The sequence below is a fragment of the Python bivittatus genome, unplaced genomic scaffold (genome assembly GCF_059951505.1).
Source record: "Python bivittatus isolate LINGU-HERP-01145 unplaced genomic scaffold, Pbiv_v1 ctg000560_np1212, whole genome shotgun sequence".
In the NCBI taxonomy this organism is placed as follows: domain Eukaryota; kingdom Metazoa; phylum Chordata; class Lepidosauria; order Squamata; family Pythonidae; genus Python; species Python bivittatus.
The window spans coordinates 3,639,002-3,657,662 of NW_028277083.1; the positions used below are offsets into that span (position 1 = coordinate 3,639,002).

General features: G+C 36.9%; 1 protein-coding gene across 4 annotated transcripts in view; it reads left to right on the top strand.

The window, feature by feature from the left end:
- Positions 1–18,661, top strand: part of SDK1 (sidekick cell adhesion molecule 1) — a 358,271-nt gene that overhangs the window by 60,873 nt on the left and 278,737 nt on the right. For 3 of the 4 annotated variants that reach the window (XM_088147987.1, XM_088147988.1, XM_088147989.1), the window contains exons 2-3: positions 10,846–11,005; positions 14,580–14,686. The exons of the other annotated variant lie outside the window; for it this stretch is intronic. In XM_088147987.1, coding sequence (XP_088004113.1) covers positions 10,846–11,005; positions 14,580–14,686 — 267 coding nt within the window. The remainder of the gene's footprint in view (positions 1–10,845; positions 11,006–14,579; positions 14,687–18,661) is intronic. 4 annotated transcript variants of the gene reach the window in all.

An 18,661-nucleotide genomic window follows, 5' to 3' on the forward strand; every position in this document is an offset into this window, starting at 1 on the left:
GTATAGTATAGTATACTGTATTGAATCAATCAAGCGTCTGATTTAAACCATGCACAACAGATTGATGAGGCAGACTAATCAGAATAAAGCTAGCATAATTCCCAAGCACCAGTCAGCCAATACTTCCCAGGAAGTTTCCAGTCACCAACCCATCCCATAGGATTCAAATTCCACATAGACTATAAATACTGGAAGACAGTCCCCCCACCCCCCACCATTTTTGCTCGAGTGCAAGGCAAAACGTCAGCAAAAATCATTATCTCTACTTTGCCATTGCTCTAAGTCCAGAGGACCCCAACTAAAAGTAAGTGTTTGATGGCTTGCAGCAAACATGAATAAATTAACTGATTTCATAAATATCAGTAACCATTTATATTTTAATAGCTAATGGTTACATTCAGATATAACCCCATGGGGTGGCTGTTATGAAAGCAAGCCTGTCCTATTTTGTTTTCTGAGTGAGCATAAGATTGGGAGTTTTTTCTGTTCTAGATTAATTTAATTATCAGTTTTATCATAGGCTATACTTTGAAGATAGCTTGTTTTCACAGACCATAGTTTAAAAACAGTTTAGTGTCAGATGAACAGCAAACTTTCACAAAGAAAGTGAAGTAAAAGATTAGGGGGGTTAGGTGGTAGATCACTGCAGGGTGCAGAATTCTCAGAATTGATTGATTAAGTCCAGTATTACTGCCATAAATCCTGGGTGAAGAAAGCTGCTTAGAAATCTGAATAAATGAATACTTACATAAAGTCTATCTTGTGTACTTAGTTTACAGTTCTTTTTCCCCAAAACTGTAATATCTTACATGTGTAATTAAAACATACTCAGGCTATACAGAGGCAAGTTAAGTTACAGAGGTACACCAGGGAAGGGTCTGTTTTGTGTATCATAAAGCATTAGCAGATAAGGTTGATTTTCAAACAGGTTAGGAAAAGATATTTTAAGAAGACTCTTGCCTTCAGAATCAGCTGATATTTATTGGAAACAATTATTTTTCTCATCTTTGTTGTCTCTTAGCTTTAAAACAAAGACTGTTCCTGATACTACTCCAAGTCTATATTGTACCCTGAGTCCTCTTAATGCCAAACACGTTATCCTAACATTGGGGAATGGGAAATGATGTAGTAGGCATTGCTGAAAGGCACAAGATGTAGATGTCTGTCTGCGAAAATTTATGACACTCTTTGTGCTTAAGAATGCAAGAACTTGTTATTAAGATATTTTTCAGGATATCTGAAAAAATATCTAACAAAAAGAGTGTAAAGAGTTATCGCAAAATTTACAAAGATCTTTTATATTGTGCAGATTAAAATTCATCATGTACCTCCCTCCCTCCCTCTTTCCTCCTTCCCTATCCATAGTTTTCAGACTATACCCTTTAGATTATTAATAGTTTTTGCTCTTAGGAAACATATTTGCGAATTTGAGTTAGACATCCATCTGGTCCAATTTCTGAATTGTCATTTAAATTATATATTATGCAACAGAAACAGATGACTGGAGGCACTTGTGAGATACAGTAGAGAGTTTAAAAAATGAGCAGTAGAAATGGCTGTTTCCTGTTGAGCAATTTTGCTGAATCTGAGTTTACTCTCAGAGCACAGCCTCACTGGGATGGAAGGATTCCTCTGGAGTCAATACAAAGAGTTTATTCAATGTTGGCTCAATTTGGACATGACTCCAGCTGCTTCAAGATACAAATGAAATATGAATGATGGTGAATGCTGCTGTTCAGTATTTTCCTCTTGGTAGCAGGTATCAGACTGGTCAAGGGAATCTGTGTCTCATAAAACATCTAACAGGGTTAAACGTTTCACATGTGGATGAACAGAGTGAAAGAAAGGACTAGAAATATTTAAGATCTATTACATCTCGCCCTTCCATTAGGCAGCAGGTACAAGAGGGCAGGAAGACAATGGATGGTACAGAGCAATGCATGGGTGTAGCCCCCCACTCATCATCTCTTCTCAACTACCAATCAAGACAACTTCTGGACTACAGAATGAGTGTGTGTGTATATGCATGTGTCTCCTCTTGTCATGCTCCTCAGGCAATAAGCTGTCTCAGGTCACTTCACTTTAAGGATACCTAAAAATAGAAGTTATTCTTCAGCTCGTGTGTAGTAGCACTTCATGTGGAGTAACAAAGAACTGAGTTTCAAAGAAACGTGACTTTTTTGAATGAAAGCACTTGTCACAAACATTTTAGATGAAAAAGAAATATGTGTATTGTGTAGCTAATTAAAGCAGAGGCTTTACAAACTACAGAGAATGTCTGATTCTGTTTATTCACCTCAATTTGTATAATACCATTTTGGGAAAAAGTCCAGTCTTTGTATTTCTATGAGTTGTAGGGTTTCCCACTGAAAATTCTTTAGATCCTATTTCTCTCCCAGGCGGTGGTACAGTCTTGCTTGATCATCTTTTCTTCCCATTTGAACTCTTAGCAGCTATTACCCATTTAAACAATAGTGCATTTTCTGGTTATAGATTCTCCACACCCACCCTCCACCCTACGTTGTCATCCCATCTATGCTCTTCTAGTGTGTTGTCTCCTGAAGGTACAGGGAAGAAGGAAAAGCTTTCCTAGATTTTTCTTTGGAGCATTTTCAAGAGTATATACCAACATTGGCCTCCTTGCTCCTTTTGGACTTCACAGTAGACTTGCGTTTTCATATAAAAGTATAAACTACACAAGAATCTGTTTTGCATAAAATGGAAAAGAAAAATGTTTCCAGTTCATATACAAGGAAGAGTATACAAAAAAGGTAAAGCATACTAAATAAAATGCTGAACATTCCCAAAGTGGCTTTTGACCTGAACTGTGAAGGTGATGACTTTTTTAGTTTCTTGGTAATGACAGACATACCTGGAAAGAAAATATCAGAAAGGAGCTGAATATTTATTTTACCTTTAATGACTAAAGTTGATAGATCCATGTGACTGGCTTAGGTATGCCTTTTGATGTGACTACTTTATTCTCAAAGTTCAAAACTTCTGATAATGCTTTTTGAGATTTCATGTCTACATTCCCTTTCTTGCAGTGCATCTCACTTTATTTCCATATTAAAGTTTCAGTACTAGAGCTATTCCTATCAAATGAGCTAAGGTGATTTTTTTCTCCCCTCTGAAGGAGAGAGTTCTGATTTCAAAGTTGATTGATGTCACTTTGTTTAATCTAAATTACTTTGCCCAATTCTGAGTTCTCCAGATATTTTAGATTACAACCCCTACTAGCCTAAGCTGATGACAAAGACTGTGGACCAGAATATTTCCAGGGGGCACAGGTGGAGAAAATGGAAAGTCTAATTACAAATTCCTAATAATTCCGTCTCTAATAATATTTTTCGTAATGAATCTTTGACAATGATGGACAAAAAGTCCATCAATCCAACATTCCAAATGTAATAACATCAGAAACCTGATGTTACAACTGGATATAGTGGGAACAATCATCATGTAATCTTGTTTGAAGTCAAATGCATGCTCCCTTGGAGCTGTCTTTGTTGTTTGTTAATCTGCCTATTGCAAAAATTGAAGAAGCGGCTGGACCACTGTGGAGCCTCTCTACTGATGCCTCTTGAGAAAGGGAAGACATTATGGGGACATTGGGGAGGGGATGTCATGACGTACCATTCAATATCAGAACCATCCCCTCCCTCAAAATATATAAATTAAACCTCCATAAAATCACAAACGATGAATTGAAGTTTATGTACAGAGGGGCGCTCCTGCCCTTCCATTAACAGGGAATAATAATCCATGGCACATGAGATCTCAGATCTGATGTGATGCTATTTCATGTGCAGTGCTTGAACGTTCTTCAAACCATCAGTGCAAATGCTCCTCACTATACCCCAGCTTTGGCATCCAGGTCATAAAGGTATGTTGTGACTGCTGTCCTGGGAATGAAGCATAGTCCTCTGATGACTAGATCTCAAAAGACATATTGCCAAGCAGAAAAAGAGGCCAGAAAACTTGTGCTGAAAATTATAGGAGGCTGGAGCAACCCTGATACATTTTTTAAAAAAGTTGTTAATGTTTTTAATTTAAAAAAAAAAGCGTGGTGGGCCCAGTGAAAAAAAGGTGTATTCAACCTTTCATAGGGATGAAAACACAGGGACCTCTCAAATCCTTCCTTTGCGTGAGGAGCAGAATTTCTGAGTTCAAAGTTTAGACTGCACTTTTCATTAAGAAATATTCTGTACGATGAAGCGAATTAGTATGAGTCTAGTGATATAATTTCTCTGTGCCCCTTAATAATGGAAAGACATTTATCTGTTGTCGGAGCATATACTTTGGCATCTAATTTCTCTGGAGAACTTGGAATCCTATGCCATACTCTTTAGGTCTGTTTACTGAAGGATTTTGGAAAACCGTGTCTAAACTTATCGAAGGCTGTCCAAATTCCTTTTCTTTCCTTTGCTTCCAGAGCCACACAGGCAAATCAAAGTGTTTTTGAGAGGTTCCAGCTTTTAATTAACAGCATGACTGAAACTGTGCCAATGAATGGATAGCATATTAGCTTGTAATTTTGTAATAATATGTATTGCATTCTTCTACAAAGGGAATAATTAAATCTTATGTTGGCTTATACGCTTTTGTTGATTATTGCGGAGGGCAGGGGGAGGGACTTTTCATTTAGATGAAAATTGTTCATGTTTTCCACATTTCGGATTTAGCCTGAAATTTGCATTTGATTCATTCACTGTGTGACAGTTTATTTCTGAAGCAAAGGTAACAGAGCAAGATTCAAAAGTTTTATTCTGCCTGTTCCGTTGCAGTTGATTATTAATACAAGCAGCAGCCTTAACTAGAGAGGTCAAGAATTCCCTTGGGACTCAACAAAGCTAGAAGATTATTTAAAAAAATACATGCAGGCCCATCTTAGTATGCACATATTTTATTTCATTTCATTTTAGGCAATTCCAGAATTGCCTCTTGGAATATTTTGGTTACAATTTATGTGGCTGGAATTTCTACAGCCTTCTGTAAGAAAAGCCAACTTTTTATGCCTCAGATTTAGATGTGAATACTTGACTCCTCATATACAAAATAAATGAGTTATTGTCTGTTTGCTACACAGTTTTCAAATTCAGAGCTGCTTTTGCAAAACACTCTGTTTATAACAAAAGCAAGTCTGGACTTGTTTAGAAATCTAATTTATAAATGAGATAAATTTAAGATTTCATAGAGGTTTTACTTTGCATTTAAAGGTCTGCAAGCAATTATTAGAGTCCAAAGATTCCCCAGAGAGTAGAAAAATACCTGGGACAGTCCTAGGAGACTAAGTAAAACTTTCCAAATTTTCTTTTCCCAGGATTTTGTTCCTTTTTCTTTTTTTTTTTGCGATACCGCATCTCATCAGTCTACTAGGGTCTAAATGTCTGATGATGTATTAACTAAATTCCTTCGGCCCTACCTTTGCCAGAATCCATAGATCAATTTGAAAAGGAAAATGAGATTATTAGAGTGTGATTCTGGAAGGTGACTTCTGCATATATGTGATAAAGACTCTAGGCTTCATCTAAAGGTCTCTGAGCTCTTACTCAGATGTGGAGATTACTTTGATCTCTCCATTATTGGGGATTGTCTGGACTATAGGGGAAGTCCTGTTGGTGAATACAAACTGGTGCCTTGCTCCAGCAGAGTTTTCTCCTGTCACAGCGGCTAGATTTGTCTGGCTTTTGACTGCTGCAACGGTTCAGCTATCTATGGATTTTCACTGCATGTATCCACCTGAAATGCAGACTGTTATTCCCCTGCCAAAATTACCTATAAAATAAGAGGGTCATTTTAGATTTGCTGAGCATATGGTAATAGAGACATAAAACATTTTTTTTCTATCTTTTGGAAGGTTTGTCGAAAATTCAGGATTATCATCTGTTTTGGTAAACAGGATAAAGTAATTATCATTTGGAATATATTGGTATTAGCTATCTTGAGCCACTGCTCCTGTTTCATGAGCATACTTAACGGGTGTATGAGTTACAGTGTACTCTACAGCTCATAAATTTAAATACTATAAGTCATATTGTCTTTTTTACTTTGTATATATGTTCTGAGTGCTGCTTTTGAATCCCAGCTGCAGGCATGCCTGTTAAAAGAAGACTTTCAAGTGAAATAATATACCTAGTAGAAAGAAAGCCTTGTTAAGAATAATTCCAGAAAGAGAGTATTCTGTCCTCTGGCGGCAAAGCAGTTAGACCAGGGTGGAAAGGCAGATGAAAATGTATCTTTTTTACTGATCTATTCATCATTTTTAGCCTTTGCCTTTGTCCCTGCTTTAGTAGATCCTGAAATTTAAGATACTTTAGCTAAAGACAGAGTTCATTCTGGAGATTTCCACAGATTTGGGATGAAGATTCAAAGAATGGATCTGTTGTAACTCTGCACTATCATAGGAAAGTTGGGGTTTCTATTTGTGGAGTAGCAAAAAGAGACAGATAAGAGCTTGGCATGAGCAGTTGAATGTCAGCTTGATAAACTGAGATTCTTAGGAGCCTCTTGTAGCCTAATACAGCTGTTTTGCCCAAGTAGCAAATAAGCCCTGGATCTATTGTGCATTATAACTCCCTGCTGTATCCAGGCCAGAAAAAAACAATGGTTAGAGGTTCCTAGAAGAAGATGAAACTGTGCTATGGGACTAAGTTTTAGTATCCTGGCTGATTTGGAAGGTATTTACCATATTTTGCATATGACACGAGCATGTAACCAAGCTGTTTCCTGGTTTGTTCTTTTGCACGCAAAAGGGAAGAAGTCAAGAGATGCACAAAACTCATGGATAGCTTTGTCTACTAACCCATGAGCAGGACTGATAGAAGGGATCCTTGTGCTTCTGAAGCCGCTGCAAAATCATACTTGGTGTCCCTGTTGTTCAATAGTATAACATTTCATCTCTTGTATTTTCCAGTTGGGAAAATTAGAAACAATGTTCTGTATGAAGCTCTTCTGACCGTTTTGCCTCTAGGTATGGGGTATGGGGAACATCGTTTGGGGAAAGGTATCTACGTTATCACACCTAAAAAAAGAATTATGTGAAGAAATACGCAAATTTGCATTGGAATCATTACTTAAAATGAGGTCTTGTCTGGTATTGGCATTTTAATTTTGTTTCAAACAAATGTTGCTATGCACTGCTTATTTAGTTCAACAAGTTATTTGCATAATATGTAAACAAAAAATTGAATGAATATAGTTTTTTAATGGGCTTAAAACAATCTTACAGAACATTGGCCTGTTTTATAAATCATGCTGTTTTATAAATATAGTTTTAGGAATGTTCTGATCTATTAGTCTTTAGTTCTAAAAAATACTTGAGTTTGATCATTTTCTTATAATCTTGCTTAAATAGTTCTTTAATGTTGCTCAAACATTTATTCAGCAACCTACAGCTGTTTGGATTCCCAGGCATGATAGGAAATGAAATTTTGGGGAGACCAAACTACTTCTGGTTTAGATTACTGGTATGACGCAGAGAGGCTGGGAAGTTGTCAGATAGTTACAGACTAAGGGCATGGATCATCATACTTGAATGTAGACATTCAAGATCTTATTTGCTTCAGTGCCCTTGAGTTTGGAGCGATGGAAAACTGGCGCCTGAACTTTTGTTGTCTCAGCTCTTAACATATGTATTAGGTCTGCCTAGTTGCGAGACCCTACACTGCTTGCCGAACAAAGGAACTGATGTTATATAAAAGGCAATTTCTTTCTAGGACTCAGAGGTCTGAGCAACACAAAGTTAATGAAAAAACATCAAGCTTCTAATGTCAGACACCAGATTGCCAAGTCAAGTCCTGGAGACCCTGGAATGTTCACTTGTTGATAATTGATTTATAGGCCCATTCAGTCTAAGGATGATTTTTTTTATCTGTAGATAATTATTTTGCCTCTTTTATTATTCATAGGTCGTGTAGAGGCAAGCAGTCATAACTGTTAGCAGCCACTTTTTAAGCATATACAAATTATTGGGCAGGGCCCAGTAAAGAAAATGGAGAAATGATTATGCCAGAGAGAAGCAACAAGGAAGATCCCCAGTGTAGCATTATTTTCCTGTTAATTTGTGTGTTGATTGTAAACAAATGAAAATGGGTACAAAGAGCTAATTAGGGTAACTAGTTTTTAGACATTGGCTTCATTGGATGGCTCAGCTCAATAGTTTCCTAAGGAAAAGAAAGTGGATTAGTAAATTTAATCCACAGCTGCCTTTGTCACATGGTGGCAATTTTCACTGATATGAGAAGACCCTGGAGGAAAGCTTTCCTTGCTTGCTTATGGTCTGTAACATGCAAAGTGTTCATAATTATATAGAACTCTTCTGACTTTTCCTCCTAGTTTGAAAGCACATTTTGTGTGTTTGTATAGTAAAAATACCCTGGCAATTTTACGAAAAAATGTTACAGAGTTTTTTTGATATCAGTGCAATTTTTGTCAGAGACTTCAGTGGAGCTAGAATCTATTACAGAATGTACCAATCCTTGAGGAACTTGTTTTTTCTATTTATTGCTGTCTCCTATGTTTTATTTCAAAGAAAGCACTTAGACATTTCAGACTGGCTGCTCCATCACACACATTTTCACAGCCCCTGCAGGAATCACTCTATAGGGCAACTTGGCTTTTGTCTTGTCCTCAAAGAGAATCAGGCCTTGAGGTGTATTCTAGTCTTGCGCTTCTCAAGGGTGACTAACTATGGACAGGGGCAGTTTAGGAGCTGGGTTCTCGTATTGTATTATGTCTAATGTAGTTGATTGGATTCAGTTTTGCATATTGTTCAGTTCTAGTCCTTGTGGGGCGTGGTAGTTGTGTGCAACATGGCATCGCTCCATTTCAAAGGATTGTGCCAGGACAAAGGGCTTTGTCTTCATCCACTGAGATGTTCTACTTTGGTGACGTTTTGAGGCAGTGTTGATCCACACTCTTTTGGCCATCTTACCTGAGTGACGACTGGCTTATGTGCATGTGCTGTAGATGCACAGAAGAAACACTTGTGAGTTCCTAGTACAATGCTTTGCTCCAGTGTTTTGATGTGAGGGAACACTTCCCTTTACTGAAGCCCTTCCAAGGGGTACTTTGAGCAGAACTTTGTTGAGGCAAAGTACCACCTCAAAACTCCACTGCTGCTTTGTAAACCAGAGTTGATGTCATGGCACAATGTATGCGCCCAAACAGTGTGTGGAGAATTCTCATGTCATGTGTTGGCTTCTGGAGAACCACTAGTGGAAATACACTAAGTCTGTTGATATTCGCAGCTGAGTATTTTAATGATAAAAAATATTGTTTCTGCTTATGTTTTTCCATCATGGAATCTGGTTAACAGGTTGATGATACTTTCAAAACTCTATCTGACACTTGACACTATTAAAAATATTCTTATTCAATCCCTAAAGCAGATTTTTAAAATGTAATTTTAAGATTGTCTGGTTAAACACAATGTTGAAAGGCACATTAATCTTGCAGTTCTGGAGGATGTTTTTGTTCAAAGCTGCTATCAAAATTCTTCATTTATCTTGATACATGACCTGTTGGGGTAATCATTTTGTCCAAGCTTAGTTTTTTAACTTTTTAGAAAGCATTTAATGAGCTGAATTTAATTCTTGCAAATGTACAAATAAAAAGAACCCACACCAAATATTATGCCAGAAGATATAACACACAACTATATTTGTGGTTAGCATTTCAGATACCATAAAATCTAACCATTTCATTTGTCAGACTATGGAAGGAGAATCATGCATCCTCATTCGAACCCTTGCTACATGGAGTGCAGCTTTTCATTATTGCTTTATCTTGCCTTTCCTCCCAGGAATGCCAGTTGGAGCATCTGGAAACACACCATAATCTTATGCAAATTAAGAGTGTTACAGATGGATTTATTTAAATATTATTATATCAATAGATTTCCTGGTGGGATAGACAATAAAAATAATACAATGAGGTCATTAAATAAAAATGACAGCAGAGCAAACTATTTACAACCCAACCTTTTGGGAAATAGGCAGATCTTCACCTTGGCACTCTTATAATAAAACTCAGGGTAGCTTTTTTAGGGGAAGGGAATTCTGAAATACGGACACAACTACCAAGATGCCCTTTCCTCATATCACCATATATTGTATTGCTCCCAGTTGGGGATCCAGAGTAGAACCCGCCTGGCAGATATTTATTTTCTTGCAGGAGTTTATAGGAGAAGCATTGTCTCATATATTGGCTCTTTGGACAACCAACCGACTAGGATTTAAGGGAACAGGGCTTCCACCAAGACTATTCTGGCCTGGCTATATAGAGTTTCTCTTAGCTACATGGACAGCAATCAGCCTAGTTTAGCTCCAATGTTGCTCTCCATGGTCCTGAACACAAAGCTTTCCCCTGTAGTCTGCAGTATTGCGTGAACATTGGTTCATACATCTTGGCTTGTGGCTTATTGAAACCCAGTATGCTGGGTTTGCGTAATGTTCTAATTCATACCCAATGGTTTATAAACCATAGTGAAATGAGTTCAAGCCCCACTCATAAACTAAAACTAAAGAAACCACAATACAGCTTACTGTGCTGTGGAAGCCAGGCCATTACCTATAGTATCTTTTATTCTGGCTTTGTTCCAGTAGGATGCCTCCTGGAGAACACCTCATCTCTAGATGATTAGGATAATAAGAGTATCACGCTTTGGGGCTTTCCTCTTTTCATACAATGGTCTTATCATTTTGATTGTTAAAGAAAATATTTTATGGCAAGGATCTGAAAGCAGAATCTAGTCATAGAGTTTTGATCTTGATTTGTCAGCTGATGTGACATCATGATATATCATTTAGGACATAAGTCTAAAAGTGATATGTTATGTTTCAGATGACGTAGCCCCCTATTTCAAGACGGAACCAGGTTTGCCTCAGACTCATCTAGAAGGAAACCGCCTTGTTCTCACTTGCTTGGCAGAAGGAAGTTGGCCTTTGGAATTTAAATGGCTGCATAATGATATGGAAACTACAGCCTTCTCCAGGGAATATAAGTAAGTTATTTGAGAATATAGAATCCTAATAATGTCATGGTGTCTGCAGTGCTTCTCAGTAAGCCTCCATCATATTAGCCCAATCCAAATATATCTCTTTGTTAATCTCTCTCTCTCTCTGTTACTCACGGTTTCTGTGAGATACATTTAGAAGGCTACTCAGGTCCCTCCCAAAACCATTTCAGCTGCTTGCTCTCATGAGCAAGCTAACACAAAGATGAATGAGCTGCACATATACCAGCATTGTAGATGCTATTGTGCTAAGAGAAGGAGTGAATGGTCCTTTTTATGACAGCATGCACATGAAGAAATCAGTTCGTCAGTCCATGGTCGCTGGTCCCACAAGCCTTGCAAATATGGTCTCATCACTGAAGAAGTGCTGGAATCTAAGCAGCGTTCTATGCAGTCAAATAATCCTCATTATTTCTGTTTCTCTCATTTTGCCCTCATTTTTTTAAGCTGTTGAATGTTTTCTGTGTATGGAATTGAGATTTCAAAAGCGATTTAAGGTTAAGGTATTTTGATTAATCATGGAAGAAAGCAGACATGAGTCAACACAGCTGTTTGTTTGATCAATGGGGCAAGCCTTGCTGTAGTCTGCCAGTAATAGAAAAAATCACACATGCATATCTCCAGTGGAAAACAAGGATACAGAGAGAATTTGATGCATGGCAGGTCTCCGAAAAACTGGAATTACCAAAAGTTGAATATGAAGACAGAGATGTTTCCTACTTGACAAAACATTTTTTGGCCTTGGCCAGATCAGGCATTGTATATGCATAACAAGTTCTTGTTCATTTTTGAATAATACCTAAAATTAATATCATATAGTATAACATTTATAATTCAAAAGCAAGCAGCACTTTGTATCAGTATACTGTTACATATTGCAACTACAGCGATAAGTTCAAAAACTACACTTTTTAAGTAATTAAGGTATTTAAGTTTTGGTAACATATAATGTATAAGTTTGTTCACAGTGAAACACATATTTATTTTGTTTAGTCCTTGATTAACTTGTTTCATATCCTTGAAACATTTGTTTTGTTAAGCAAAGTGTGCATGGAAAACTAATCAAAGTTTACAATATTTATTTGAATAAATGTGCTACTATGAATATTAAAGTTCTATTATTTGTTTGTAATTGTGTGCTACAATCCAAGATACGGTTAGCATGTTTTTGTTTTTATATTCAGGGAATTGCATTTATTCATTGGGATGAAATTATTACAGACTGTTTGCCTTTGGTGGAAGAATGTTTGACTAAATTTGGCTCTAATCTTGTCCTGTTGGCAAGCAGCGTAACAAAAGATGTTATTGTTGTATTTTTTTCTTTTTTGCCAAGTAACTATAATATGGTTCAAATGCTACTTATAGTCCCTGTCAATTACAATCAGTGACAAAGTAATAATTGATTAGAGTAGAATATGATTTATACTCCAATTCAAAAAGTAATAAAAGTGATCCTACAGTTTAAGTTTAATGCATTTTAGTTAATACACACTAAATTATTCATCGCTAATAAATACTTGAATAATTTATACAGCAAGCTTGAGGGTTAAAGCTGAAAAAAAAGGATAACTAAGATCTTTACATAGTTATGCCTTGCTATTCATATTATTAATCATAGTCTATCATCAACATATTATAGCCAGCCATGTGTTTGATAATCCACACTGTCCAACTTCTGCATGTAGTTTTGTGTAATGTAGAGCAGTTTATTAATATGTGATTGTGCAGGAAAGATGAAAAGTGATATATCTTGGCATTGCCAAAACAAGATTTACATTCAGGATGGACAACAGTGATGCAAGAAAACTGTTATTTATTGTTTTTATCATACCTTTTCCCCAAACAAGTCATAGCATATGTGATTCCCCCATGTTATCTTTATCAACAACCCTGCAGGATAAGGTTAGTCTGAGATTGATGACTGCCTTGAAGTCACCCAGTGAGCTTCATAGCTGAGTGCTGAATTAAACCTTGGTTTTCCAGACATAATCCAAAATGTTATCCTCTATGGTGGGAAAAGGTGAATCACAAGTATGCATGTTATTGTAGATTATGTTATGTGTGTGGATATATGAGAGAGACAGACAGACAGACAGAGAGATGCTCTTAATTCCAAGTTGGTTCCTGGCATTTTCTGTTATATGACCGCGAGTGACATGAAAGACCAAGGAAGTTGCTCTCAGGGATATGATAATGATAACAATGATGTTAATTAAAAATAACAGAGTACAAAGAACAGAATCACGTTGGTGGTATTCATCCTTTGGAAATTAAAGTTCCAGCTAGAAACCTAAGAGTTATCCAAGTATTATCATTATTTATTAGACTAACTTAAATTCAAATTTGAGAGGACATCTAAGAATAAAAATTCAAATGTAAAGAAACCAACTTTTGAATTGGACATATAAAAGAGGGCAGACTTCCTCCACATCTAGAATAAAAAGACTTTCCAGGTTCTCAGTGATATTTCCATTTATTGATGTACTATCCATTTTCTGTCTTAGACTTTCTTAAGCAGCAGTTTCTGTAGGGCTGCTGTATCCAAACAAATTGTCAATTTTCCTAAATTACTTGCTCAGATCTGCAGAAACTTAAAGTACCCTTCTGGCATACAGACCAAAAAAAAAAAAGCTTTTTCTCTTTTGCATGCAAAACAACTCCTCTGTCACTGGAAAAGAGAGACTATTAGCTTTGGGGGATATGCTAGCATTTAATTCACAACCTTTACATTATGATTTTCAAAGCTATGGATACAATGGTGGGAGCTCCTGGATTCAAACAGTGCACTTGTTACTGCTAAGCAGGTCTCAAATTGGCCTAAAACTGCTGTGGGGATAGGAAAGATACGTTACTCTCCATCTAGACTTCATAGAAAAACATGAGAATTAAGCATCAGTCCTACTACAGAGGGCTCTACAAAACACTTTCAGCTTTCTGAGTCTTTTTATGTTCTTGGAGAAAAGGGGAAGCATCATTTGGCAGTGTTATCAAAGCTTATTAGAAAGGATAGATGGTGATCATCAGAACGGGTGTATTTTAGTAATCTGAGAAACATGTGCACACTTTTTTTTCAGTACTTTTCATGAATTCAGTTGATCACCCTATATAAGCTCAAAAAACTTTAGCGGTAGAACATGCAGTTGAACATTTTTCCTAATATCACTGTTTAGATGTCTGTGTTGCTTTATTTCACCACCAGGCAAGAAATCCACTTTCCTGCACTGGTGATGCAGAAATGGAATACTGAGGGTAGAACATGTTAAAAAATGTCCATGTAATTCTACACAAAATGTGGAATTTAATCTATTAATAATGATTCTTAGAGAAAAAATACTATGTGATTCATTTTAGTTTTCTTCTCTTTTGCATACAGCAAAACAGGCTATAGAATAGTACAAAAACAAGGAGCGATGATCAAGGGAGTGGGAAGCAATGTGTGTTAGGATCATGAAAAGTTCATTAGCTGAGATATTCTTTTTCATTAGCTTTAAACAGTTTCTGAGAAAGCAACATTAAAACCAAGAGCATGTTTTAATTAAAGTTTCTCTTTTTTGTCTTGCAGATATGTTATTCCGTCCTTGAAAAAATCTGATGGTGGTTTTTATCAGTGTGTTGTGAGGAACAGAATGGGGGCTCTCTTGCAAAGAAAATCAGAAGTTCAAGTGGCATGTATGTGTGAACAACATTTATTCCAGATTTTCTAAATATAGTCTAGTTATGCAGATTATAAAAGTATAGCCTTATTCTGCCTGCTAGCATAAGCCCATTTTATTTTCTTTGCAAAATGAAGGTTATACATGTCCAGATTCTGTAGTATTTTTGGAAAACTACATGGAAAGAGTAGTTTTACCCGGTCATATATAATAAATAATGCAGACAATTGTTACAATTTACTATTAAAACACCACTGGAATGAAGAGGCGAAAAAGCTGTTAGGCATTCACATACAGAATGCTTAAAAATGAGAGGTCAGGATTACATTTGTCATATGTAATGAAAACGTACAGGTTGCTTGAAAGCTAAATATTCTACCAAGCCAAATTCTTAAGTCCAAATGTGTCAACACCTATAGAACTGGCATGGTCAAACTTCAGATTGTAGAAACTGTCAAGTTTGACCTTTAATTCAGTATGTGATATTCACTCAGATGTATGTGTTGATTTTCTCAAATACAGATGCCAAAATATTGTCTTGAATTGTAAAACACATCTCTGGGCTTACTTTTTTTTTTTTTTTTATTAGGGACTGCCTGAAACTCATTAGAAATAAATTCTATTTAATCTTTAAAAATCAGTAAGTAGATATGTATGTTAGATAGAACCTTGCCTTATATTGGAAATCCATTATACTTACCTGGCACCAGAAGAGGGTGTGTTCTCCTGATTGTGCTGCCTTCCCTAGTTGATGGAAAACCATTAATTGAAAATGGTTAAATCTCTCTTTCCTGCACTGCTTCATTGCAGTTTGCAACCCGTTATGTATACTTTTAAAGGAGAATAAATTTAAAAAAAAACCTGGAAACTCACATCATGGATCTTCTCTATAACATACACATTAAACAGTTTGGAGTGTATCTTCCCTGTTCCTTTTATGGATTGTGATACATTGCATTATCTAGGTATTGTATTTTTCATGTTGGGAAAAGTTGGAAGCAAGTTCTGAGTATATCATGTCCATCTCCAATCTGTTTTACTCACCATTTACTTATTGGAAGCTCCAAATATATCTTCCATATCACCATCTACTAATGAAGAGGACAAATAGAAATCTCCCAAGTAGGATGAAGTTTCACTATTTGTTTATACATTACACGTCTGTGCCTGAGACTTTAATTATTGTTCCTCAGAGCACTTAACTGGAAGGTCAGCAACGGTGGCTGTCATTTGATAAATGGCAGGAAGATGAAGTGGGTGAACAGAATTCTTTATTAGACATGACCATTTACATGGAAGTGATTAAACAGAGAAGAGAGGTATCATGAGGGGAAATGTGCTGAATTTATTTTTCCTCCGATTTAATATTAGCATCAAGAATAATAGTGTAATGCTGTGCAAATTGGCCAAGCAGCCATTAACTCTTCCAGCTAACTGCTATTTAATGTCTGTTTTGCAAAACTGCAACACAGGCTGGTTTAAAAAGCTGGTGGGACTGTGAAATATTTGTTTTAAATTATTCAGGTAGGTTTGGGTGCCAAAATGTTGCTCAAGAAGCTCTTAGCTCTCTTAAAAGCTCTAGAGTAATCCAAATGATTATACGGTCCATGGTTCTGGAACATGATTTCTGTCACCTTTCAGTCAAATGTTATGTGGTTCTCAGCATTAACGGCAGTTAATAAGTTTCTTCTTAACCAGATCAAAGGAAACTCCTGTTCTTTTAATCTTCATGATGAATCTCCACCAAGCTCTTTCTTGTATGCTTTGTTGAGAATTATAATAATGGGAGACTTGGTAATTATAAAAGCAGTGTTAATTTGACATTACGTGGAATTATGCAAGCAAATCCATTGTAAGAATAACAAGTAAGTAATGAGTGCGCCAGTTTAGAAACAAGACATCTCTGAAGAAGAATGACTTGGCTTGTGTTTATAATCCTGTAACATCAACACCTTTATTGCATGGTATTTGGGATGGAGAAGTCCCTAAAAAAAAAAAGAGAGACATCTGTGGAATTGCTAACCAGTGCTAAGCAATGAATAGTAGTTCTGTAGGCAGCTGGCTAGCAAATTCAGATTCGTCTCTGGTGGCAGCTCCATCTCAGTAACACCTTGGTTTGCTGTTTAATGTAAGCAAGTTAGGTTAATGGCTCCATGGGAAAACATCCAGGAGCATTGAACAGGGTGTGGGAAGATCCCGTGACGGTGATAGAGTAGCCTGTAAAGAGATCTTCTTTCCCTTGAGAGTTTTGTCAGGACTCTCTGCATCCGTGTGTGGTGACAAATTGTTCTTGGTAACGCAGAAGTATAAATGGTGGGGGCCGGATTGCATGTAATTCTTAAGCCATGCTTTACAAAGCCCAGCAAGCCAAAACCAACAAGTGCTGTTTAGAATACTAAGTCCAGCCCTCACATTACAGCATAATTTGTTGTTTATTTTGGCTAAGCATGTTGTGTGAATACAGTCCCTGGGACTTGTTAACCACGGTTGGATTAGCATGTTGTGTCGATGCAGCCTGTGAGTTTCTGGCCAGCAGTTAGAGAAAGAGATCTCCTGTGTGAGAAGAGAGGAGTCTTCTGCCTGTCTGGGCAGTGCTGCCTCTGTGTTCTCAGCGGGGAAGAATGTTGGAGGAATACAACTTGGGTTAAAAAACACCATTCACCTCTCGCAAAAGAGGTGAATTGCAGCAGTTAGATAAGATAGGACCACCATTCTCCTCTGTTTTTTGTTTGGAGTCCTGAGAAGGAGTCCCTGTTACTGTTCTAGGTGGAGTATTGTTGTGCAGATGGACTTATTGAGGAAGTAGCAGCCTTGAAGCTGGAACTACTGGAAAAGGTTCTGTAGTGGTTTCATTGCTGGTATTGCAACAGATGGAAGGGGCAAGATCTTCCTACCTTCTGCCTCTCCCATTTCGCCCTTGATTCCATGCTAGTTTAATTGTTCTGTTGGATACATTTGGGGGTGGAAGGGCTCAGCTGGTATATTTTTAGGGGCAGTCCTACACTCAGCATAGCATGGTATCCCAATTAGTTGGGATTCAGCTTTTATAGCGGGGATTTTATGATTCATAAACAAAAGTTGAGTGACCGGTTTCCTAAATTAGATGATACACCTACAAAGTAATTGTTTTGTGGTAAATTTTATGTAAAGCTTATATCTTACAATGAATTATATGTAAAGAAATATTCTGTAAAATCATAAAACTAGGAAGGCATTAGAAACTTTAAGCCTTGGATAACTTTCCTAGTAGGGAAAAATTATTATGCTTAAAAAAATAATTAGTTGAGTTGCAAATTATGCAAAAGAGGTCCATAGGAATTGGTCGACAATTCTTAATTAGAAAATGTCTAAATTGTGAAGGCTAAATTGATCATGTAACAACGAGGTTAATTAGAAGTACTTGCATGGTTCAATACTTCTGTTTAAGTAGGTAATCTTATTACAACAGAAAACAAAAAATATGGACCATTTTAGATCCAGGAGAAAAATCACGCTGCCAATAAAACCTCAGCTGAAATAATGACTCATTTTGAAACTGGAATACTGGGCAGTTTTTTTAAAGAGACCATCACTTTCCTTTCTCTTATGCAGCTACTCAGTCATGGAGCTGAACCCATTTCTCTTTTAACTCTTACACAAAATTTCCACAAAAGTAAATTTCTTCAGAATGAAACAGGCATAAGTTCTATGTTCTTTCCAGCGTGAAACGGGGTATAATCAGTCCCCCAAACCTTATTCTTCTGTTTTCTCTTCTTTAGTGGGGGCTGCTCAATTCACAGTCCCATGTATAGCACTGTTGCAACTCCAATTCCATTTTCACATTCCCCTTTCCATTATTTATCCTGGATTTCCTGCCTCATGCTATTGGGCCTAGTCCCACTTTATGACCTCAGAGCTCAATATCCAAATTCTGACCTTCATCATGCAGTTGAATGGTATCTGTAGCTGAAACCCCCTTTGCCCAGCTCCGGTTGGTATTCCAGATTGAAAG